This window comes from Pleurodeles waltl, chromosome 3_1, assembly GCF_031143425.1.
Source record: "Pleurodeles waltl isolate 20211129_DDA chromosome 3_1, aPleWal1.hap1.20221129, whole genome shotgun sequence".
Lineage (NCBI taxonomy): Eukaryota > Metazoa > Chordata > Amphibia > Caudata > Salamandridae > Pleurodeles > Pleurodeles waltl.
The window spans coordinates 1,205,821,567-1,205,846,715 of NC_090440.1; the positions used below are offsets into that span (position 1 = coordinate 1,205,821,567).

General features: G+C 47.0%; 1 protein-coding gene across 1 annotated transcript in view; it reads right to left on the reverse strand.

The window, feature by feature from the left end:
• The window catches only part of LOC138283564 (ATP-dependent RNA helicase DDX25-like), a 1,306,790-nt gene that overhangs the window by 449,404 nt on the left and 832,237 nt on the right, over nt 1-25,149 (reverse strand). The window contains exon 4 of the mRNA XM_069221504.1: nt 20,935-21,049. Within this exon, the coding sequence (XP_069077605.1) occupies nt 20,935-21,049 (115 nt within the window). The remainder of the gene's footprint in view (nt 1-20,934; nt 21,050-25,149) is intronic.

Genomic DNA, 25,149 nt, shown 5'->3' on the forward strand with positions numbered 1-25,149 from the left:
TGGGGATGTCAGTGACTCACATAGAGTGTACTGGGAGGACAACTTCTTGTACACAGAGGCAAGGGACCTAAAACCTGGAGCAGCCAGGAGATTGGTCATTCACCTGCAGTACAGAGAGTTCCTCCTAACTCTGGCACATGACATTCCTTTGGCTGGGCATTTGGGCCAAATCACATGGGAAAGGCTTGTCCCTCCTTTTCACTGGCCTAGGATGTCAGAGGACACAAAAGAGTTTTGTAAGTCTTGCGTGACCTGCCAAGCCAGTGGCAAGACTGGTGGCACACCAAAGTCTCCCCTTATTCCACTACCTGTGGTTGGGGTTCCCTTTGAAAGGATAGGGGTTGACATAGTTGGCCCCCTTGGCACCCTGTAAGAGGTCCCCTAACACTTGTGAAAGAGGGTTGGGAACAACCTTTAAAAGCTCCCAAACAAGACCTAGTGGATTACTTACTTGGCCTAAGAATCAGAATGGCGGAGTACATGAAAAAGGCCAGTAAATACCTTCAGGCCAGCAAAAAGCTCCAAAAGCAATGGCATGACCAGATGGCTGTTCTGATTCAGTACCAACTAGGACAGAAGGTGTAGGTATTGGAGCCTGTGGCCCCAAGAGCACTCCAAGACAAATGGAGTGGACCCCATCTCATTGTTGAAAAGAAGGGCGAGGTCACCTACTTGGTTGACCTGGGCACTGCCAGAAGTCCCCTTAGGGTGCTTCATGTCAACTGCCTAAAACCCTACTATGACAGGGCTGATCCCACCGTGCTCATGGCAACAGATGAAGGACAGGAAGAAGAGAGTGACCCTCTCTCTGATCTCTTCTCTTCCACTGAAGGTGATGCTTTAGTGGAAGGAGTAGTTTTGGCAGACTGTCTTACTGCAGAACAGAAAGACAACTGCATAAATCTCTTGGACAATTTTCTGAACTCTTTTCAACTGTGCCAGGCACCACATCTTGGTGTGAACACACAATTGATACTGGAGACAGCATGCCTGTCAAAAGTAAAATCTATAGGCAGCCTGACCATGTCAGGGGCTGCATAAAGCAAGAAGTTCAGAAAATGCTTGACCTAGGAGTGGTTGAACCTTCTGAAAGCCCATGGGCCTCTCCTGTGGTGCGTGTACCAAAGCCTCACTCAAAAGATGGAAAAAGAGAGATGAGGTTTTGTGTAGATTACAGAGGTCTCAACCAGGTAACAAAAACTGATGCTCACCCTATACCCAGGGCAGATGAGCTCATAGATACACTGGCATCTGCCAAGTATCTAAGCACCTTTGATTTGACTGCAGGGTATTGGCAGATCAAGTTATCAGCGGATGCTACAGCAAAAACTGCATTTTCGACTATTGGAGGACAGTACCAATTTACAGTGATGCCCTTTGGGTTGAAAATGCACCTGCCACTTTTCAGAGGATGGTGAATACAGTCCTGCAAGGGTTGGAGGCTTTTAGTGCACCATATCTAGATGATGTAGCTGTCTTTAGCTCCATCTGGGATGATCACCTGGTCCACCTGTGGAAAGTTTTGGAGGCCCTGCAAAAGGCAGGCCTCACTATCAAGGCTTCAAAGTGCCAGATAGGGCAGGGAAAGGTGGTTTATCTGGGACACCTGGTAGGTGGAGAACAGATTGCACCACTGTAGGAAAGTACCCTCTTGCCTGGCATGTTACCCCCATATTTCACTGTATATATGTTTTTTTAGTGTATGTGTCACTGGGACCCTGCCAGCCAGGGCCCCAGTGCTCATAAGTGTGCCCTGTATGTGTTCCCTGTGTGATGACTAACTGTTTCACTGAGGCTCTGCTAACCGGAACCTCAGTGGTTATGCTCTCTCTACTTTCTAAATTGTCACTAACAGGCTAGTGACCAATTTCACCAATTCACATTGGCATGCTGGAACACCCTTATAATTCCCTAGTATATGGTACTGAGGTACCCAGGGTAATGGGGTTCCAGGAGATCCCTATGGGCTGCAGCATTTCTTTTGCCACCCATAGGGAGCTCTGACAATTCTTACACAGGCCTGCCATTGCAGCCTGAGTGAAATAACGTCCACGTTATTTCACAGCCATTTACCACTGCACTTAAGTAACTTTTAAGTCACCTATATGTCTAACCTTCACCTGGTGAAGGTTGGGTGCTAAGTTACTTAGTGTGAGGGCACCCTGGCACAAGCCAAGGTGCCCCCACATCGTTCAATAAAAATTCCCCGGACTTTGTAAGTGCGGGGACACCATTTCACGCGTGCACTATACATAGGTCACTACCTATGTACAGCGTCACAATGGTAACTCCGAACATGGCCATGTAACATGTCTAAGATCATGGAATTGTCACCCCAATGCCATTCTGGCATTGGGGAGACAATTCCATGATCCCCTGAGTCTCTAGCACAGACCTGGGTACTGCCAAACTGCCTTTCCCGGGGTTTCACTGCAGCTGCTGCTGCTGCCAACCCCTCAGACAGGTTTCTGCCTTCCTGGTCCCCGACACTCTAACCTGCAGTGCACAACCTTCTGAGTTGTCCTCCAGCGTCGTGGGACTCCCTTTTGTGACTTCGGGTGGACTCCGGTTCACTCCTCTTCTAAGTGCCTGATCTGGTACTTCTGCGGGTGCTGCCTGCTTCTGTGAGGGCTCCCTGACTTGCTGGGCGCCCCCTCTGTCTCTTCATCCAAGTGGCGACATCCTGGTCCCTCCTGGGCCACAGCAGCATCCAACAACCCTAACCGCGACCCTTGCAGCTAGCAAGGCTTGTTTGCGGTCTTTCTGCATGGGAACACCTCTGCAAGCTTCTTCACGACGTGGGACATCCATCCCCCAAAGGGGAAGTTCCTAGTCCTCTTCGTTCTTGCAGAAAGCAAAGCTTCTTCCATCCAGTGGCAGATTCCTTGCACCCTCAGCTGGCATTTCCTGGGCATCTGCCCACTCTCGACACTGTTGCGACTCTTGGAGTTGGTCCCCTTGTCTTACAGGTACTCAGGTCCGGAAATCCACTGTTGTTGCATTGCTGGTGTTGGTCTTCCTTGCAGAATCCCCCTATCACGACTTCTGTGCTCTCTGTGGGTTGTAGGTGCACTTTACACCTACCTTACAGGGTCTTGGGGTGGGTTATTTTTCTTACCCTCACTGTTTTTCTACTGTCCCAGCAACCCTCTACAAGCTCACATAGGTTTGGGGTCCATTCGTGGTTCGCATTCCACTTTTGGAGTATATGGTTTGTGTTGCCCCTATACCTATGTGCTCCTATTGCAATCTACTGTAACTTTACATTGCTTGCATTACTTCCTTTTGCTATTACTGCATACTTTTGGTATTGTGTACATATATCTTGTGTTTATTTGGCATCCTCATACTGAGGGCACTCACTGAGATTCTTTTGGCATATTGTCATAAAAATAAAGTACCTTTATTTTTAGTATATCTGTGTATTGTGTTTTCTTATGATATTGTGCATATGACACCAGTGGTTTAGTAGGAGCTTTCCATGTCTCCTAGTTCAGCCTAAGCTGCTCTGCTATAGCTACCTTCTATCAGCCTAAGCTGCTAGAAACACCTCTTCTACACTAATAAGGGATAACTTGACCTGGTACAGAGTGTAAGTACCCCTTGGTACCCACTACAGCCAGGCCAGCCTCCTACAACCACTTCAGGGGAAAATCCAGACAATCATGGATTGGGTTCCCCCTACAACTCAGACCAGGTGAGAGCCTTCCTAGGCCTCAGTAGGTATTACAGGAGATTCATTAAAAACTATGGCTCCATAGCAGCCCCACTTAATGATCTCACTAGCAAGAAGATGCCTAAAAAGGTATTGTGGACATCTGTCAGAAAGCTTTTGAGGAGCTCAAAGAGGCCATGTGCACTGCACCTGTCCTAAAAAACCCATGTTACTCCAAGAAATTCATTGTTCAAACTGATGCATCTGAATTAGGGGTAGGGGTAGTCTTATCACAACTTAATTCTGAGGGCCAGGCTCAACCAGTTGCTGTTATCAGCAGAAGGTTGACCCCTAGAGAAAAGCTTTGGTCTGCCATTGAGAGGGACGCCTTTGCTGTGGTCTGTGCACTGAAGAAGTTGAGGCCATACCTGTTTGGCACTCACTTCATTGTTCAGACAGACCACAAACCTCTACTTTGGCTAAAACAAATGAAAGGTGAAAATCCTAAATTGTTGAGGTGGTCCATATCTCTACAGGGAATGGACTATACAGTGGAACATAGACCTGGGAGTACTCACTCCAATGCAGATGGACTCTCAAGATATTTCCACTTAGACAATGAAGACTCATCAGGTCATGGCTAGTCTTATTGTCCTTCATTTTTGGGGGAGGGGGGGTGTTGTGTAGGAAAGTACCATCTTGCCTGGCATGTTACCCCCATATTTAATTGTATATATGTTGTTTTAGTCTATGTGTCACTGGGGCCCCAGTGTTCATAAGTATGTGCCCTGTATGTGTTCCCTGTGTGATGACTAACTGTCTCACTGAGGCTCTGCTAACCAGAACCTCAGTGTTTATGCTCTCTCTGATTTCCAAATTGTCACTAACAGGCTAGTGACCAATTTCACCAATTCATATTGGCATACTGGTACACCCATATAATTCCCTAGTATATGGTACTGAGGTACCCAGGGTATTAGGGTATTGGGGTTCCAGGAGATCCCTATGGGCTGCAGTATTTCTTTTGCCACCCATAGGGAGATCTGACAATTCTTACACAGGCCTGCCAGTGCAGCCTGAGTGAAATAACGTCCACGTTATTTCACAGCCATTTACCACTGCACTTAAGTAACTTATAAGTCACCTATATGTCTGTGAGAAAGTAGCCTCTTTCTAGCCTTGTTACCCCCACTTTTGGCCTGTTTGTGAGTGTATGCCAGGGTGTTTTCACTGTCTCACTGGGATCCTGCTAGCCAGGGCCCAGTGCTCATAGTGAAAACCCTATGTTTTCAGTATGTTTGTTATGTGTCACTGGGACCCTGCTAGTCAGGACCCCAGTGCTCATAAGTTTGTGGCCTATATGTGTGTGTTCCCTGTGTAGTGCCTAACTGTCTCACTGAGGCTCTGCTAATCAGAACCTCAGTGGTTATGCTCTCTCATTTCTTTCCAAATTGTCACTAACAGGCTAGTGACCATTTTTACCCATTTACATTGGCTTACTGGAACACCCTTATAATTCCCTAGTATATGGTACTGAGGTACCCAGGGTGTTGGGGTTCCAGGAGATCCCTATGGGCTGCAGCATTTCTTTTGCCACCCATAGGGAGCTCTGACAATTCTTACACAGGCCTGCCACTGCAGCCTGAGTGAAATAACGTCCACGTTATTTCACAGCCATTTTACACTGCACTTAAGTAACTTATAAGTCACCTATATGTCTAACCTTTACCTGGTAAAGGTTAGGTGCAAAGTTACTTAGTGTGAGGGCACCCTGGCACTAGCCAAGGTGCCCCCACATTGTTCAGAGCCAATTCCCTGAACTTTGTGAGTGCGGGGACACCATTACACGCGTGCACTACATATAGGTCACTACCTATATGTAGCTTCACAATGGTAACTCCGAATATGGCCATGTAACATGTATATGATCATGGAATTGCCCCCTCTATGCCATCCTGGCATAGTTGGCACAATCCCATGACCCCACTGGTCTGTAGCACAGACCCTGGTACTGCCAAACTGCCCTTCCTGGGGTTTCACTGAAGCTGCTGCTGCTGCCAACCCCTCAGACAGGCAGCTGCCCTCCTGGGGTCCAGCCAGGCCTGGCCCAGAACTTCCTCTGAGAGAGGGTGTGACACCCTCTCCCTTTGGAAAATGGTGTGAAGGCAGGGGAGGAGTAGCCTCCCCCAGCCTCTGGAAATGCTTTGTTGGGCACAGAGGTGCCCAATTCTGCATAAGCCAGTCTACACCGGTTCAGGGGACCCCTTAGCCCTGCTCTGGCACGAAACTGGACAAAGGAAAGGGGAGTGACCACTCCCCTGACCTGCACCTCCCCTGGGAGGTGTCCAGAGCTCCTCCAGTGTGCTCCAGACCTCTGCCATCTTGGAAACAGAGGTGCTGCTGGCACACTGGACTGCTCTGAGTGGCCAGTGCCACCAGGTGACGTCAGAGACTCCTTGATAGGCTCCTTCAGGTGTTGCTAGCCTATCCTCTCTCCTAGGTAGCCAAACCCTCTTTTCTGGCTATTTAGGGTCTCTGTCTCTGGGGAAACTTCAGATAACGAATGCAAGAGCTCATCCGAGTTCCTCTGCATCTCTCTCTTCACCTTCTGATAAGGAATCGACTGCTGACCGCGCTGGAAGCCTGCAAACCTGCAACATAGTAGCAAAGACGACTACTGCAACTCTGTAACGCTGATCCTGCCGCCTTCTCGACTGTTTTCCTGCTTGTGCATGCTGTGGGGGTAGTCTGCCTCCTCTCTGCACCAGAAGCTCCGAAGAAATCTCCCGTGGGTCGACGGAATCTTCCCCCTGCAACCGCAGGCACCAAAAAGCTGCATTACCGGTCCCTTGGGTCTCCTCTCAGCACGACGAGCGAGGTCCCTCGAATCCAGCGACTCTGTCCAAGTGACCCCCACAGTCCAGTGACTCTTCAGTCCAAGTTTGGTGGAGGTAAGTCCTTGCCTCACCTCGCTGGGCTGCATTGCTGGGAACCGCGACTTTGCAGCTACTCCGGCCCCTGTGCACTTCCGGCGGAAATCCTTTGTGCACAGCCAAGCCTGGGTCCACGGCACTCTAACCTGCATTGCACGACTTTCTAAGTTGGTCTCCGGCGACGTGGGACTCCTTTGTGCAACTTCGGCGAGCACCAATTCACGCATCCTCGTAGTGCCTGTTTCTGGCACTTCTCCGGGTGCTACCTGCTTCAGTGAGGGCTCTTTATCTTGCTCGACGTCCCCTCTCTCTTCAGGTCCAATTTGCGACCTCCTGGTTCCTCCTGGGCCCCAGCAGCGTCCAAAAACGCCAAACGCACGATTTGCGACTTGCAAGGCTTGTTGGCCACCTTCCGGCGGGAAAACACTTCTGCACGACTCTCCAAGGCGAGAGGGATCCGTCCACCAAAGGGGAAGTCTCTAGCCCTTTTCGTTCCTGCAGAAACCTCAGCTTCTTCTGTCCAGTAGAAGCTTCTTTGCACCCGCAGCTGGCATTTCCTGGGCATCTGCCCATCTCCGACTTGCTTGTGACTTTTGGACTTGGTCCCCTTGTTCCACAGGTACCCTAGATTGGAAATCCACAGTTGTTGCATTGCTGGTTAGTGTCTTTCCTGCATTATTCCTCTAACACGACTTCTTTGTCCTTAGGGGAACTTTAGTGCACTTTGCACTCACTTTTCAGGGTCTTGGGGAGGGTTATTTTTCTAACTCTCACTATTTTCTAATAGTCCCAGCGACCCTCTACAAGGTCACATAGGTTTGGGGTCCATTCGTGGTTCGCATTCCACTTTTGGAGTATATGGTTTGTGTTGCCCCTATCCCTATGTTTCCCCATTGCCTCCTATTGTAACTATACATTGTTTGCACAGTTTTCTAAGACTATACTGCATATTTTTGCTATTGTGTATATATATCTTGTGTATATTTCCTATCCTCTCACTGAGGGTACACTGTAAGATACTTTGGCATATTGTCATAAAAATAAAGTACCTTTATTTTTAGTATAACTGTGTATTGTGTTTTCTTATGATATTGTGCATATGACACTAAGTGGTACTGTAGTAGCTTCACCCGTCTCCTAGTTCAGCCTAAGCTGCTCTGCTAAGCTACCATTATCTATCAGCCTAAGCTGCTAGACACCCTATACACTAATAAGGGATAACTGGGCCTGGTGCAAGGTGCAAGTACCCCTTGGTACTCACTACAAGCCAGTCCAGCCTCCTACAATGTCTAACCTTCACCTGGAGAAGGCTGGGTGCAAAGTTACTTAGGCCCATATTTATACTTTTTGACGCTAAACTGCGCTAACGCAGTTTAGCGTCAAAAAGTTTTGCGCCGTCTAACGCCATTCTGAAGCGCCAAGCGGGCGCCGTATTTATGGAATGGCGTTAGACGGCGCAATCAGACCGGCGCTGCCTGGTTTGCGTGGGAAAAAACCACGTAGACCAGACAGCGCCGGCGTAGGGGGAAAATGGCGCATGGGCGTCTTAAAATGGGGCAAGTCAGGTTACGTCGAAAAAATCGTCTTAACCCGACTTGCGCCATTTTTTAACGACGCCCATCCCCCATCAACATGACTCCTATCATTGTAAAGATAGGAGTCATGCCCCCTTGCCCAATGGCCATGCCCAGGGGACTTCTGTCCCCTGGGCATGGTCATTGGGCATAGTGGCATGTAGGGGGGCACAAATAAGGCCCCCCTATGCCACCAAAAAAAAATATAAAAAATAAAAAATTATACTTACCTGAACTTACCTGAATGTCCCTGGGGTGGGTCCCTCCATCCTTGGGGGTCCTCCTGGGGTGGGCAAGGGTGGCAGGGGGGGTCCCTGGGGGCATGGGAGGGCACCTGTGGGCTCATTTTGAGCCCACAGGCCCCTTAACGCCTGCCCTGAGCAGGCGTTAAAAAGTGGCGCAAATGCGCCGTTTTTAGCCACGCCAACTCCCGGGCGTCTCTTTTGCCCGGGAGTATAAATACCACGTAAAGGCCTGGGAGTCATTTTTTAGACGGGAACGCCTCCCTTGCATATCATTAACGCAAGGAAGGGGTTCACGCTAAAAAATGACGCACATTCCGGGAACTTTGGCGCTATTCGCCTCTAACGCCATAGTATAAATATGGCGTTAGTTGGCGTTAGTTTTGCGTCGAAATTGCGTCAAAAAAAACGACGCAATTTCGGCGCAAACGGAGTATAAATATGGCCCTTAGTGTGTGGGCACCCTGGCACTACCCAAGGTGCCCCCACATTGACCAGGGCAAATTCCCCGGACTTTGTGAGTGCGGGGATGTGAGAAAGTAGCCTCTTTCTAGCCTTGTTACCCCCACTTTTGGCCTGTTTGTGAGTGTATGTCAGGGTGTTTTCGCTGTCTCACTGGGATCCTGCTAGCCAGGGCCCAGTGCTCATAGTAAAAACCCTATGTTTTCAGTATGTTTGTTATGTGTCACTGGGACCCTGCTAGCCAGGACCCCAGTGCTCATAAGTTTGTGACCTATATGTATGTGTTCCCTGTGTGATGACTAACTGTCTCACTGAGGCTCTCTAACCAGAACCTCAGTGGTTATGCTCTCTCTCTGCTTTCCAAATTGTCACTAACAGGCTAGTGACCAATTTCACCAATTCACATTGGCATACTGGAACACCCTTATAATTCCCTAGTATATGGTACTGAGGTACCCAGGGTATTGGGGTTCCAGGAGATCCCTATGGGCTGCAGCATTTCTTTTGCCACCCATAGGTAGCTCTGACAATTCTTACACAGGCCTGCCACTGCAGCCTGAGTGAAATAACGTCCACGTTATTTCACAGCCATTTACCACTGCACTTAAGTAACTTATAAGTCACCTATATGTCTAACCTTTACCTGGTAAAGGTTGGGTGCTAAGTTACTTAGTGTGTGGGCACACTGGCATTAGCCAAGGTGCCCCCACATTGTTCAGGGCAACTTCCCCGGACTTTGTGAGTGCGGGGACACCATTACACGCTTTCACTATACATATGTCATTACATATGTATAGCGTCACAATGGTAACTCCGAACATGGCCATGTAACATGTCTAAGATCATGGAATTGTCACCCCAATGCCATTCTGGCATTGGGGAGACAATTCCATGATCCCCCGAGTCTCTAGCACAGACCCGGGTACTGCCAAACTACCTTTCCCGGGGTTTCACTGCAGCTGCTGCTGCTGCCAACCCACAGACAGGTTTCTGCCCTCCTGGGGTCTAGGCAGCCCAGTCCCAGGAAGGCAGAACAAAGGATTTCCTCAGAGAGAGGGTGTTACACCCTCTCCGTTTGGAAATAGTTGTTAAGGGCCTGAGAGGAGTAGCCTCTCCTGGCCTCTTTGAATGCTTTGAAAAGGCACAGATGGCGCCCCCCTTGCATAAACCAGTCTACACGGATCAGGGATACCGTCCCCTGTTCTGGCACGAAACTGGACAAAGGAAAGGGGAGTGACCACTCCCCTGTCCATCACCACCCCAGGGGTGGTGCCCAGAGCTCCTCCAGTGTGTCCCAGACCTCTGCCATTTTGAATGCAGAGGTGTGAGGGCACAATGGAGGCCTCCGAGTGGCCCGTGCCAGCAGGTGACGTCAGAGACCCCTCCTGATAGCTGCTTACCTGACTAGGTGGCCAATCCTCCTCTGAGGGCTATTTAGGGTCTCTCCTGTGGGCTTCTCTTCGAATAACGAATGCAAGAGCTCACCAGAGTTCCTCTGCATCTCTCTCTTTGACTTCTGCTAAGGATCGACCGCTGACTGCTCCAGGACGCCTGCAAAACTGCAACAAAGTAGCAAGAAGATTACCAGCGACATTGTAGCGCGTAATCCTGTCGGCTTTCTCGACTGTTTCCTGGTGGTGCATGCTCTGGGGGCTGTCTGCCTTCACCCTGCACTGGAAGCCAAGAAGAAATCTCCCGTGGGTCGACGGATTCTTCCCCCTGCTACCGCAGGCTCCAAACTTCTGTTTCACCTGTCGTCTGGGTCCCCCCTCATCGTGACGAGCGTGGTCCCTGGAACACAGGTGCTGGATCCAAGTGACCCTGACAGTCCAGTGGTCCATCTGTCCTAATTTGGTGGAGGTAAGTCCTTGCCTCCCCATGCCAGACAGTAATCCTGTGTACTAGGTGAACTGCAGCTGTTAGGACTTCTGTGCACTTTTGCAAGGAATGCTTTGTGCACAGCACAGCCCAGGTCCCCAGCACTCCGTCCTGCATTGCTCAACTCGCTAAGTTGACCACCGGCTTTGTGGGACCCCCCTTTGTAGTGTTGAGACGACCGCTGTGCTCAGTTTTCTTGAACTTGTGTTCAAGTACTTCAGAGGGCGCTGCCTGCTTCTGCGTGGGCTCTCTGTGTTGCTGGGTGCCCCCTCTGTCTCCTCTTCCAAGTGGCGACCTCCTGGTCCTTCCTGGGCCGCACCCTTTTTCTTCAACCGCGACCTTTGCAGCTAGCAAGGCTTGTTTGTGGTCTTTCTGTGTAGAAACAACTCTGCATCCTCCACCACGGCGTGGGACATCTTCTCTACAAATGAGAAATTCCTGGCATCTTCCGTTGTTGCAGAATCTTCAGCTTCTTCCACCCGGAGGCAGCCATTTTGCACCTTCATCCGGGGGTTTAGTGGGCTTCTGCCCCCCCCGGACACTTTCGTGACTCTTGCACTTGGTCCCCTTTCTTTACAGCTCCTCGGTCCAGGCATCAGTCTTCAGTACTTTGCAGTCTGTTGTGGTCTTTGCAGAATCTCCTATCACAACTTTAGTGTGTTTCTGGGGAAGTAGAGTAACTTTACTCCTACTTTTCAGGGTCTTGGAGCTGGGTATCTTGGACACCCTTAGTGTTGTCTTACACTCCCAGCGACCCTCTACACACTACACTAGGCCTGGGGTCCCTAAGTGGTTCACATTCCACTTCCTTGGTATATGGTTTGTGTTGCCCCTAGGCCTATTGCATCCTATTGTATTCTACAGTGTTTGCACTACTTTTCTAACTGTTTACTTACCTGATTTTTGGTTTGTGTGTATATTTTGTGTATTTTACTTACCAACTAAGGGAGTATATCCGCTGAGATATTTTTGGCACATTGTCACTAAAATAAAGTACCTTTACGTTTAGTAACTCTGAGTATTGTGATTCTTATGATATAGTGCTATATGATATAAGTGGTATAGTAGGAGCTTTGCATGTCTCCTAGTTCTGCCTAAGCTGCTCTGCTATAGCTACCTCTATCAGCCTAAGCTGCTAGAACACTACTAATCCCCTAATAAGGGATAACTGGACCTGGCACAAGGTGTAAGTACCACTAGGAACCCACTATAAGCCAGGCCAGCCTCCTACGTTGGTGGTGCAGCGGTGGGATAAGTACTTGTAACTGCTTTACCACTTTGTCCTTAGTGCTTTTCCTAAGAAAAACATATTCCAAATATACACAGTTAACCTAAACAGTTTAACTCTCTTTCTAAAAACTTTCTAAAATGTTTCTAAAAAGTTTTCAAAAGTTTTGAAAAGTTTGAAAGGTTTTTCTCTTTTCTTTAAAAGTTCTAAAAACGTTTTTCTCTCTGTCCTAAACCCTTTCTTACAACTATGTCTGCAGCAGAACTCTGTAGGAAGGTACCCTCTTTCTAGCCTTGCTACCCCCACTTTTGGCCTGTTTGTGAGTATATGTCAGGGTGTTTTTACTGTCTCACTGGGATCCTGCTAGCCAGGGCCCAGTGCTCATAGTGAAAACCCTATGTTGTCAGTGTGTTTGTTATGTGTCACTGGGATCCTGCTAGCCAGGACCCCAGTGCTCATTAGTGTGTGGCCTATATGTGTTCCCGGTATGGTGCCTAACTGTATCACTGAGGCTCTGCTAACCAGAACCTCAGTGTTTATGCTCTCTCTGCTTTCTAAATTTGTCACTGCAGGCTAGTGACTAAATTTACCAATTCACATTGGCATACTGGTACACCCATATAATTCCCTAGTATATGGTACTGAGGTACCCAGGGTATTGGGGTTCCAGGAGATCCCTATGGGCTGCAGCATTTCTTTTGTCACCCATAGGGAGCTCTGACAATTCTTACACAGGCCTGCCATCCACGTTATTTCACAGCCATTTACCACTACACTTAAGTAACTTATAAGTCACCTATATGTCTAACCTTCACCTGGTGAAGGTTGGGTGCTAAGTTACTTAGTGTGTGGGCACCCTGGCACTAGCCAAGGTGCCCCCACATCGTTCAGGGCAAATTCCCCGGACTTTGTGAGTGCGGGGACACCATTTCACGCGCGCACTATACATAGGTCACTACCTACGTATAGCGTCACAATGGTAACTCCGAACATGGCCATGTAACATGTCTAAGATCATGGAACTGTCATGGAACATTCTGGCATTGGGGAAACAATTCCATGATCCCCCGAGTCTCTAGCACAGACCCGGGTACTGCCAAACTGCCTTTCCCGCGGTTTCACTGCAGTTTCTGCCAACCCCTCAGACAGGTTTCTGCCCTCCTGGGGTCCAGCCAGGCCTGGCCCAGGAAGGCAGAACAAAGGATGTCCCACGTCGTGAAGAAGCTTGCAGAGGTGTTCCCACGCAGAAAGACCGCAAACAAGCCTTGCTAGCTGCAAGGGTCGCGGTTAGGGTTTTTGGATGCTGCTGTGGCCCAGGAGGGACCAGGATGTCGCCACTTGGATGAGGAGACAGAGGGGGCGTCCAGCAAGACAAAGAGCCCACTCAGAAGCAAGCAGCACCCGCAGAAGTGCCGGAACAGGCACTACGAAGAAGAGTGAACCGGAGCTCACCCGAAGTCACAAAAGAAGGTCCCACGACGCCGGAGGACAACTCAGGAGGTCGTGCACTGCAGGTTAGAGTGTCGGGGACCCAGGCTTGGCTGTGCACAAAGGTAATCCTGGAAGAGTGCACAGGAGCCGGAGCAGCTGCAAATCACGCGGTAGCCAGCAATGCAGTCTACGGTGGGGAGGCAAGGACTTACCTCCACCAAACTTGGACTGAAGAGTCACTGGACTGTGGGAGTAACTTGGACAGAGGTGCTGAGTTCCAGGGACCACGCTCGTCGTGCTGAGAGGGGACCCAGAGGACCGGTGATGCAGTCTTTTGGTGCCTGCGGTTTTCAGGGGGAAGATTCTGTCGACCCACAGGAGATTTCTTCGGAGCTTCTAGTGCAGAGAGGAGGCAGACTACTCCCACAGCATGCACCACCAGGAAAACAGTCGAGAAGGCCGCAGGATCAGCGATACAAGGTTGCAGTAGTTGTCTTTGCTACTTTGTTGCGGTTTTCCAGGCGTCCAGAGCAGTCAGCGGTCGTTTCCTTGGCAGAAGGTGAAGAGAGAGATGCAGAGGAACTCTGATGAGCCCTTGCATTCGTTATCTAAAGAATTCCCCAAGCAGAGACCCTAAATAGCCAGAAAATGAGGTTTGGCTACTTAGGAAGGAGGATAGGCTAGCATCACAGGTAAGAGCCTATCAGAAGGAGTCTCTGACGTCACCTGCTGGCACTGGCCACTCAGAGCAGTCCAGTGTGCCAGCAGCACCTCTATTTCCAAGATGGCAGAGGTCTGGAGCACACTGGAGGAGCTCTGGGCACCTCCCCTGGGAGGTGCAGGTCAGGGGAGTGGTCACTCCCCTTTCCTTTGTCCAGTTTCGCGCCAGAGCAGGGCTGGGGGATCCCTGAACCAGTGTAGACTGGCTTATGCAGAGATGGGCAACATCTGTGCCCATCAAAGCATTTCCAGAAGCTAGGGGAGGCTACTCCTCCCCAGCCCTGACAACTTTTTCCAAAGGGAGAGGGTGTAACACCCTCTCTCTGAGGAAGTCCTTTGTTCTGCCTTCCTGGGACTGGGCTGCCTAGACCCTAGGAGGGCAGAAACCTGTCTGTGGGTTGGCAGCAGTGGTAGCTGCAGTGAAAACCAGAGAGAGCTGGTTTGGCAGTAACCGGGGTCCATGCTGGAGCCCCGGGGATTCATGGGATTGGCACTCCAATACCAGATTTGGCATGGGGGGACAATTCCATGATCTTAGACATGTTACATGGCCATATTCAGAGTTACCATCGTGAAGCTACATATAGGTATTGACCTATAAGTAGTGCACACGTGTAATGGTGTCCCAGCACTCACAAAGTCCGGGGAAATTCCTCTGAACTATGTGGGGGCACCTTGGCTAGTGCCAGGGTGCCCTCACACTAAGTAACTTTGCACCTAACAGTCACTAAGTGAGGGTTAGACATATAGGTGACTTATAAGTTACTTAAGTGCAGTGTAAAATGGCTGTGAAATAACGTGGAGGTTATTTCACTCAGGCTGCAGTGGCAGCCCTGTGTAAGAATTGTCTGCGCTACCTATGGGTGGCAAAAGAAATGCTGCAGCTTATAGGGATCTCCTGGAACCCCAATACCCTGGGTACCTAGGTACCATATACTAGGGAATTATAAGGGTGTTCCAGTGTGCCAATTAGAATTGGTAAAAATGGCCACTGGCCTGCAGTGACAATTTTAAAGGCAGAGAGAGCATAAACACTGAGGTTCTGATTAGCAGAGCCTCAGTGACACAGTAAGGCACCACACAGGGAACACACATTCAGGCCACAACTATGAGCACTGGGGTCCTGGCTAGCAGGATCCCAGTGAGACAGGCAAAAACAAACTGACACACAAGTAAAAATGGGGGTAACATGCCAGGCAAGCTGGTACTTTCCTACAGTCCTGCTGTAGGGGTGACTTATAAGTGGCCTGGTGCAGTGTAAATGCCAGTGAAAGGGTGCATGCACCTTTTCACGCAGGCTGCAATGGCAGTCCTGCAGAACCCTTTGCATGGGCTCCCTATGGGTGGCAAAAGATATGCTGCAGCCCATAGGGATCCCCTAGAGCCCCAATGCCCTGGGTACCTCGGTACCATATATTAGGGACTTATGAGGGGGCACCAGCATGACAAATATGGGTGAAATACTGGGTTACCAGTATGCAGTGACAATATTTAGAGGAGAGAGAGCATAATCACTGGGGTCCTGGTTAGCAGGATCCCAGTGAACATAGTCAAACACACTGACATCAGGCAGAAAATAGGAGTAACCATGGCAAAAAAAGGGTACTTTCCTAAAACTCATACAGTAACAGAATGAAAACACCCCAGAAAGTACCTTTTTAAAGGTTAAAAATAGTCTCATTCTCTAATAATCAGTGGCTGTATCCTTATAACACACAGTACCTAGGATGCATAAAAAATAACGATGCAGAGGGACCGGAGATGTGTCGTTTCTTACCAAGCTGCAAGGCAATGCATCAGTTTCCGGGAGCACAGCCTTGGTTTCTGACTGCAGTGCAGAGATATTTTGATGCCTATCGATGATGCGTGGAAAATCCAGAACGCAGTAAGAAGAGACAACAGGCACTGTGTTGATCCAGCAGACGATGCAGTGATTTTTCAGCTGCAAGCCAGACACTGTATCGATCAGGCAGGCTTTGCGTAACATTTTGCAGGTGTTGCGTCAATTTTCTGATGTACTAGATTTTCTTCTCTTTGGTGAAGTCTTTGATAGCCCTGAGACGTCAGAACAGGAGGCAAGTTCAATCCAAGCCCTTGGAGAGCACTTGAGGAGGAAGGCAGAGCCCTTCCAGCAGAGTTGGGGGTCAGCAGGCAGCAGGACAACAAGCAGGCCAGCAGTCCATCCAGCAAAGCAGTCCAGATGAGTCCTATGTGCAGCCAGGCACTCCCTCTGACAGAGTCCAGTTGTAGTTTTCAGAAGTGTCTCATGTGGTGGAGTCACCGACCCAGCATATATATACCCAAAAGTGACTTTGAAGTGGAGGAAACTTCAAAAAGTGGTTCCCCTTTCAACCCAGCCCTTTCTGCCAGGAGCCCTGTGGGGGCTATCAGTCATTTGTGTGAGAGCAGGCCACCGGCCTTTGAAGTGTAAGTGAGAGCCCCTCCACCCTTCCTGCCCAGGAAGACCTATAATTATGCAGATGCAGCTAAGTGTCATGTGTTTATGGCTGTCTGGGTGGAATGCACAAGGGGAGCTGTCAACCAGCACAGACCAGAAGTGGATTGGAGACAGGCTGTAAGGGGCGGATGGCAGGTGCAGAGAAATGCCTACTTTCTAAGAGTGGCATTTCTGAAATAGTAATATAGAATTCAACTTCACCAGTATGAAGGAATTCTCACTACCATTCCAACCATCTAAAACATGACAAGTCTATTCCTCTCAGATCAGAAATTACCACTTAAAAGCATTTAAGGGGATTTCTAATGCTGGCCTATGAGATGAGAAGGCTTTACAGTAGTGAAAAACTACTTTGGGGGGGTTTCACTCCCCGGACATGTAAACCTTATAAGTGCATGTACTGCCTTTTACTTACATCGCACTCCGCCCTATTAGTTACCTAGGGTCTACCTTAGGGGTGACTTACATGTAAGAAAAGGGAATTTTAAGGCTTGGCAAGCAGTTTTAAATGCCAAGTCGAAGTGGCAGTGAACTGCACACACAGGCCTGGCAATGGCAGACCTAAGACATGGTTAAAGGGCTACTTAGGTGGGTGGCACAATTGGTGCTGCAGGCCCACTAGAAGCATTTAATTTACATGCCCTGGGCACATCTAGTGCACTTTACTAGGGACTTATAGGTAAATTAAATATGCCAATTGGGTATGAGCCATGATTAGGGAAGAGAGCACAGCACTTTAGCACTGGTCAGTAGTGGTAAATATGCAGAGACTAAAACCAGCAAAATTGAGATCAGAAAAATGGTGGAATGCGGGCAGAAAGTTGGGGGAAGACTACCCAAAGGCTGTTAGGTTTAACACTACCCAACACTCCTTTTCTTAGTTTTACATTGCAATGATGTGCAAAGCGGGTCTAGGAGTCACATCTCCTACAGAAGGACAAAGACCTTATCTTGAACATCTTCAGCAAACATGCCCAGTCCCATAAGGTGTTAGTGTTTCATTTTTGGAGCATTAGCTCTGCCTACGCCAAATAAATATACTAAGAAAAACTACACGTTAATGTATGAGCTGCAGTCACTGTAGCTCAAAAACATGAAGAGACAGCAACTACTCTGTGTTTCTTACTTTACAATACATCCAGCATCATTTGAGCACAACCAGGAGCCCGCAGATCGAAGCAGATGTTCATGATATAGCCCCAGAATTACAAAGTTAAGTTTCATTGATAATGCAACAATGCCAAAATGAAGCTTAAACGTGATGGTGCCGAAACAAGGCCTAACACTTGGCCAAATCACCTTGACAAACTAAAGTGGCTATATTCAATGGAAACTTATTGAACTATGGCTCATTTGTTTCTCCCATAAGATGGAGCATGCAGTAGAACAGTGAATGCTGCATAAAACACAAAGGTAATGTGTCTTGGGCAACGCTCAACATAGCTGGCAGTAGCACTGTCTCATCACTACTGTCAAATAAACAAAGGCTCAACAGCTCTATAACAATCAGTGCTTAGCAGTCCTTGAGCTGGCTTACGAATAAACACCACATCCAATAGACATCTTCAAACAATGTAAGAAAAAAACTTAACACTGATATCCATCAATGTTTACAATTTTTAATACATCAGACAACACTAGAATAACCAACAAATAGAAACTGGAAACAGGAAAACCTATTTATAATTGTAGATATTATATGTGGGTTATGTTGCTAAACATAACAAATAGGCCACCTGAGTTCCTTGTCCCAAATCATACAACCTTTGGAATTAAGTTATGGGAGGCTAGGTTGTATGGTACAAGCAAAGGCCACTGGAATTAAGTGGCAGTGGAGGACCGAATTATGTAGTGGGGTTTATTAATTTGTGCGGCAAGAATAAGCAAATCATGTGGCATAGAGGGGAGCAAAGGTTTCAGCTCATTAGTACCAGCCCGACACCCAAAAAAGTAGCAATACGTACAATTACTAAATTTTTAGTAACCTTTGATCCGTTTGAAATAGAAATAATTATTTTTGTTAACAACTGCAGACTATGCATCAGATGATGTACTATATGGCAAATGCAGCAAACCCATAATTATGCAGAAAAACTACAGTCACAAAATTATATAATTCAAGTGGGTCTGGGTACACTGAGAGAGTCTCAGTCAGGTGCGACAGTAAAAGACAGGGAGGAATGGGAAACAAACACAGGCTAACTGCTTGATAAATGCTGTTATTAGTTTTGCATTCTAACCTCACTAGTATAAAGGAATTGCAGGTACAAATTACTGCACTTTAAATATCTACATCAAATATGCAATACGCCCACAAAACCACATAAAGAAGATCCTACAATAAGTCGCAACTGTCAAAAGTGGAGAGCGCTGCATGCCAATTGTTTATACCCAACGTGACTTTGTCTATATGCCAGGGTATTCTGGAATCTGGTGTTTGACAAACTATCAATCATAGTTGATTTCTGCTTGGAAAAGTGTCTTGAGCTAGCTTCGCTGGGACATATTGCTCCTGTCCCAAAGCCATACATAAATTTATGCAATGGCCCCACTGCCAGTCAAGTGTAGAGATGCCGTCACATGGTACTTGACCCTCAGGAACAAGCCAGGATCAAATATACGATTATATGCAACAACTGAGCAGACTCATTTGCTACTCTTAAACACCAGAAGGTGTAGCCTAAGGACATCTGTGTTCAACTAAGGTCTTATTTCATTTCTGAAACTCTTGAAGATGACTGGTTAGTAACTGCAAATGAAGGTACGGATCAATATATAAACAGGGCCAAATACGGGACTACGTGTTAAACTATAAGAATATGATAAAATAATTACTGTATTCCATTGATTTAGCTACAAAGACAAACTGTTAAAGTCAGAATTTTAATTTGACAACATTGTGGGATACTGTAAATGCGTGCATGCAAGGCAGAAAGCAGAAAGCAGCGATGCAATTGATAATAGTTTGATATCATGTTTTACTAATTTCAAGTGATGATTACATATATAGTCTAAGGCAGATACTATTAAAGGATACTACCACCACAGAACAATTTGTGGATGCCTGCAGATCCTGGAGCTTTCCCGTAAGGAATTTAACGTAAGTGTGTGCTTTTAGCTGAGGTTTAAGATTAGAAAGACATTCTGGGTAAAAAGTCATGGGATACATGCAAATTACTCCACCCTCGGCTCCCCTGTGAGTCTGCCTTGCAGAAATGTCTGGGTTTAGTCGGTTTCTCTAAATGTTGGCTGGCCAAGTGTCCAAATAATGCTGCTAGCACATCACGAAGATTGAAATTCAACGAAAAAATCTTGCTGTCTCGATGTTGCAGGTGCAGGCCTTTTTCTGTCACAAGAGATTAGATCCCTCACACAAGTCAAGTACAGTTTAAATCGGAAGGAGTGTGGGAATATAGAATAGTGGAACATTTGTTATAACATATTGAATTTCAATTCGTTTTTGGATTCCAAATGTAAGGCAATGGTGAAGAAAAAAACATTTTGTGGGCTATCCTTTGAATCATTGTATTTTAATGCAGAGTCATGCAACTATCACTTTTCCTAAAGTGACATTTGTGAGCACATTTTACAAAAGGCACAGCTTTCCTTTATACCGAGTTACTCAGTTTGTTACTCATAAATTGGCCACCCAGCCAAAAAACTGCAGATGAAAAGTTTCCTTTTTTTTTTTTTACTTATGCGTCTTGGTTTTTTATTTGAATTATTAGTTTATTTGGGAAAACCATAAGCTGTCTACATAAATAACCCTTGAGACTTGTACAGCTTTGCTAGGTCACCCGTTGGGTTTCACACCTCTTGTCCCCACAAAGGCAAGTAGGTATCAACAACAAAAATAGGAAATATTGACTATCACTTACAAAATTGCAAAACCTGTAGTGCGAAATATTGAAAATAAGATTTTTTTAAACTCTACCTGATTGTGAAAACTAGGAAGAGGGTGATCTTAGACAACCAAACCTTTTGTTGATGTCACTTTAAGAAAAGAAACACCTTCATGCACAGCACTATTTTCCCATTTTCAATTTTACAGTTCCCTTCTGAGGAGGCCACAAACTGTATACTTTTAGAATCCGAACATGTGGGTGGAAGGGAACGCACATTTGACTTGGATATCTTCTGTGAAAAAGTTATGAAGTTTCAATCATAAACATCTCAAACATCAAAAAAAAAGCAGCTCAGCACTGGTTAAGGGTGTGGTGTGTGGGAGGTGAAGTCTCAGTGCTGAAAGGGCTAAGACGTTTTACACCATTGAATTAAAAGAGCCTCTGTAAGTCTACTGATCTTTAACTAAACTGCAGATTACAAACCATAAAATTCAAAGTTAACACTTACGTCTGTTTCCTCGCACAGCATAAACCACTTTGATGTCTGTGCAGAACTTTCCCATTTGTTCGATTACACTTCCAGTCTGCAATGCCAGCTCAAAGGTGGGGCACAGGCAGAGGCACTTTTGGGTTAAAAGATGGGAAAAAATAGTTTGATTGTGTTTATTATGGACATAAAAAACAAAATGTTAAAGTCTTTCTGCCATTAATACTGAGAAACTGAAAATTACATATAATTATGGAAAACTATGATAATTTGCAAAGAAGATTCATCAGAGAGCAACAGTCTCTACAATTTTGGGACAAGAGCTATAGAGCATTTTCTCTTAATTTAACAAAAACATTTTTTCCTGCCATGAAGAATAGTAACAACACTGTTGGAATGCTGCTAAGAGTTGTCTACTCAATAACATACTCCAGAACTCATCTTTTCTGTTTCATGGACATCAGTCTATAACCTGTTCTTATCTTTAAATAAGGAATACTGAGAGAACTTCCAGGTCTCTGTGCCACCATATAATGGTGGAGTGATCATCATTTTTTCCAATGAGGATTACAGGCAAGAATTTTTTCGATTATTGGGGTCTACAAAGTATTACAAAATCATTAACCACGAGCCTTCCCCTAGGCTTCAACAGAAGATCTGGATATGGTGCATGAAGCTGAAGTGTCTGGATGGAGTACTAAGAAGAGGTGGATTTCATCATTCACCAACAACCCAGAACACCTTATTTCTACTCCCATACTAAAATCCACAAAGAGGAGATACCACCACCGGAGAGACCTACTGTTTCAGGGCCTGCATCTCTTCTTGAAGGCCTGTACACAAACATCCCACAAGGTGCTACACTCACAGTTGTAGATGAAATGTTAAGATCTGAGACACGGAAATTCCCCCCCCACTTTTCTATTATGGAGTGGGCCACATAATAATATCGAACTTTGGCACAGATTTATCAAGAACATTTTGATAATTGGAGGGTCAATGAAGAGGATGCCTTGGAATTCTCAAAATGGATAAATCTTTGTGACCATCTCATCAGATGAAGAACCCCCCTTCCTTGATTTGACAATAACAATTGATGCAGACCAGCTAAGAACTAAAACATATTATAAAGCTATGGATCAGAATAGTTTATTATTATTATTCGACAGTCACCATATGCAAGTCTTAAGAACAAATCTCTCTTTTGGCCAATTTCTAAGGATTAGAAGAAATTGTAGTGAAATATAAACTTTTGACACACAAGCAAATGATCTGACCTGTAAACTTTGAAACTGTAACTATCCAGATAAAATCATCCACACGGTCCATAAGAGAGTAAGTAATAAAAAAAGAGAAACACTTTTAAAACTCTGGGCAGGAGATGATCAACCCAAATTGATTTGTACAACATATACACTCTCTTTGAATAAGATAAAGAAGATCATTAAAGACAAGTTATTTATGAGATCTGCTAGTCCACACTACACCTATGTTAGACCTGACAGTCTCAGGTTGGTCTTCTCCCAAACTTTTGCCTACCGCCTCCACTTTTCTGACCTCCTTTTTGCTTGCATTAGAGCTCTGTGCAACTTATCACAGCTAACCATTGCTAAAGTGCTTGTGCTCTCTTCCCTTAACATGGTAATTTTGGTTTATCCCCAATTGGAATACTTAATTTACTTATACGTCCCTAGTAAAGTGGTAATACCTGTAACCAGGCCCTGCACATTAAATGATACCAGTGGGCCTGCAGCATTGATTCTGCTACCCACGTAAGTAGCCCTTTAACCATATCTCAGTCCTGCCATAGCAGTGCCTATATATGCTGTTTTACACTGCCATGTTGACCTGCCAAATTCGCTCTTTGGCCAGACCCAAACCTTCCCTTTTTATATAGGTGGGCCCTGGACAACCCAGAGGGCAGGATGCAATGTATTGAAAAGGCAGGATATGTATGTTTACGTTTTACATGTCCTGGCAGTCGTTTTTCACTACTGTAAGGCCCATGTCTCTCACAGGATAAAATTGGGATTACCATATTACATTTTATAAGTATAATTTACAATCTGGAAGAGATAAACCTTTAAAACTTGGTGTCTCTGGAATCACAATTTAAAATCACAACTTATGGGAAAGTCAGACTTTAAACTGCAATTCTAAAAATGTCGCTTTTAGAAAGTTGGAATGTTTTTACTTTAGCCATTTGGTGCCTGCTACCTGTCTCTGCTCACTTGTCTAGGGTGGGTGACAGCTGGGCTTTGTGTATTCCCCCTAGATAGCCTCACACAATAGGTGCTTAGGTGTGACTGAATGGGCCAATCTGGCAGGATGGGAGGGAGAGCTGGACACAGCTTCACTTACACCTTGTACAGGCTGTGTCCTGACCCCACACAAATCTGGAGCCAGGATCGGAAGGACAATACCTCTATGCATTTCAAAGTCCTGAGAATGCCTCACTTCAAAGGATTAACAGGGTATACGAACTGGATCGCTAACACCACCACTTCAGTACACTTCTGAACATGTGGGTACTCTGCCCGGAAGAAGGACTACTGTGCTGCTGAAGGACTGCCACTCTGCTAGACTCCTGCTCTGCTGTACTAACCTGCTGCCTGCCCTCTGCCTGGTGAGAAACACTGGACATGCACCACTTGAATCCAGAACACAAAGTTACTCCAAAGACTATTTTGCTGGCCTCAGGGACATAAAAGAATTTCAACCACCCTGCTTCTGCTCCTGAACTCTGCTATCTGTGAGTCTACACTGCCAAATAGTGCAACCCCAGTTTGGGACCCTTGGAAGTGAGCTTAAGGTGCATTCATAGTGGAACCGATGCATACCCTGCTGAGGACTAATTCCTGAGAAGCACCAACACACCTCCTCAGCTGAGCAGCACATCTTCGAGCAGAATCAACACATTGCCGCTGTTATGTGGACTGGACCCATCGCAACAGACTTACATTGCCGCATCCCGGGTTGGATGCATCGTCTTTGGAATGGCCACTACACAACACTTTTCCTGGCACATTCTCCCATCAACGGCAGCATCAATGATGATGACGAAAGTTCACATTGCAGCTTCACGGTTCATAGGAACTGACACTTCGTCTCGACTGTGCAATGCATCCTCAACACCAGCCTTTGCATCACAAGCCCAGCAAAGCTTGGGGAACCGGAAGAGTCTGAAGACCAGCAGTAGCAGCTGCAGCAGAGAGAGACGCGCGGTGCGGTGCACGCTCCCTCAGGAATTCCTTGCAGCTTTCTGCTCCTCCCATGGACCCCTATGGGAGCAGCCTGTTTGATCCGGTGCGGCTTGCGGGGGGGGCAAAGGGGGCGTAACTGCTGCTGCTTCAGCTTCATTGTTGCTTTTGCTGCGGATCAATAGCCTCAGCAACTCCAGCCAGCAACAAACCTCCTGCATACCGGCACTCCAGCACACCGGCAAGAAGTGCATAGCGCATACCTAACCTGCATACCTCCAAGCAGCATTCCATTTTCTGCTTTCTGCTGCGGCCCGGAAAAGTATTTCGAGCCCTCTCTGCCACTGCCATCGCTGCCTCTGCCACCAAGCTGTGTTGCGCAGAGTGTTGCTGGCTCCTGTGCCCCCGTGCCTGTGACCTGCCCCCTGCCTTCTGGCATATTCTGTGCCTTGTTGTGGTTTGGGGGGTGCTGGGCTTTCGCCGACGTGTTTATGCCCAGGGGAACGTAAGGTCAGGGTTGGCGTGGAATAAGGGGCACAGCAAACTGTAAGCAGTAGCAGCAGCAGGAGGGGGCGTGGTAGCGCCAGTGCCGTGAGAAGGACAGCGTGGACACCGTGGAAAAGCGGAAGAGCTAGTCACCATTGAAGCACCATTAAAGCGGGAGTACTGCGAGAAAGGCGTAACGGGGGTGGAATTTTCTGGTGGCGAGGAAGTCGATTCGCAAGGAATAGGAAGAGAAGGATTCGATTCTGAGCCCCATCTGTATATATAAGGAAACTCCTGGATATTGTGTATTGTGTATTGTGGTGCATTTGGACAATATGGACAGCTGTAGCTGCGCAGTGGGTCCTGGCCTGCAGTTCCAGAGGAGCACAAGCCACATTGACTCCAACTTGAGGGCCCTGGACACTCTGGGGGGAAAAAATAGATCCAGTAGTGGCTCTAGCTGGCAGTTAGCTCCTGGTGGCGGTGAGGATGCGGCTGGTACTAGACCAGTGCGGTTTGCTACCCCCGTTGCTTAATTAAGAATTAAAAG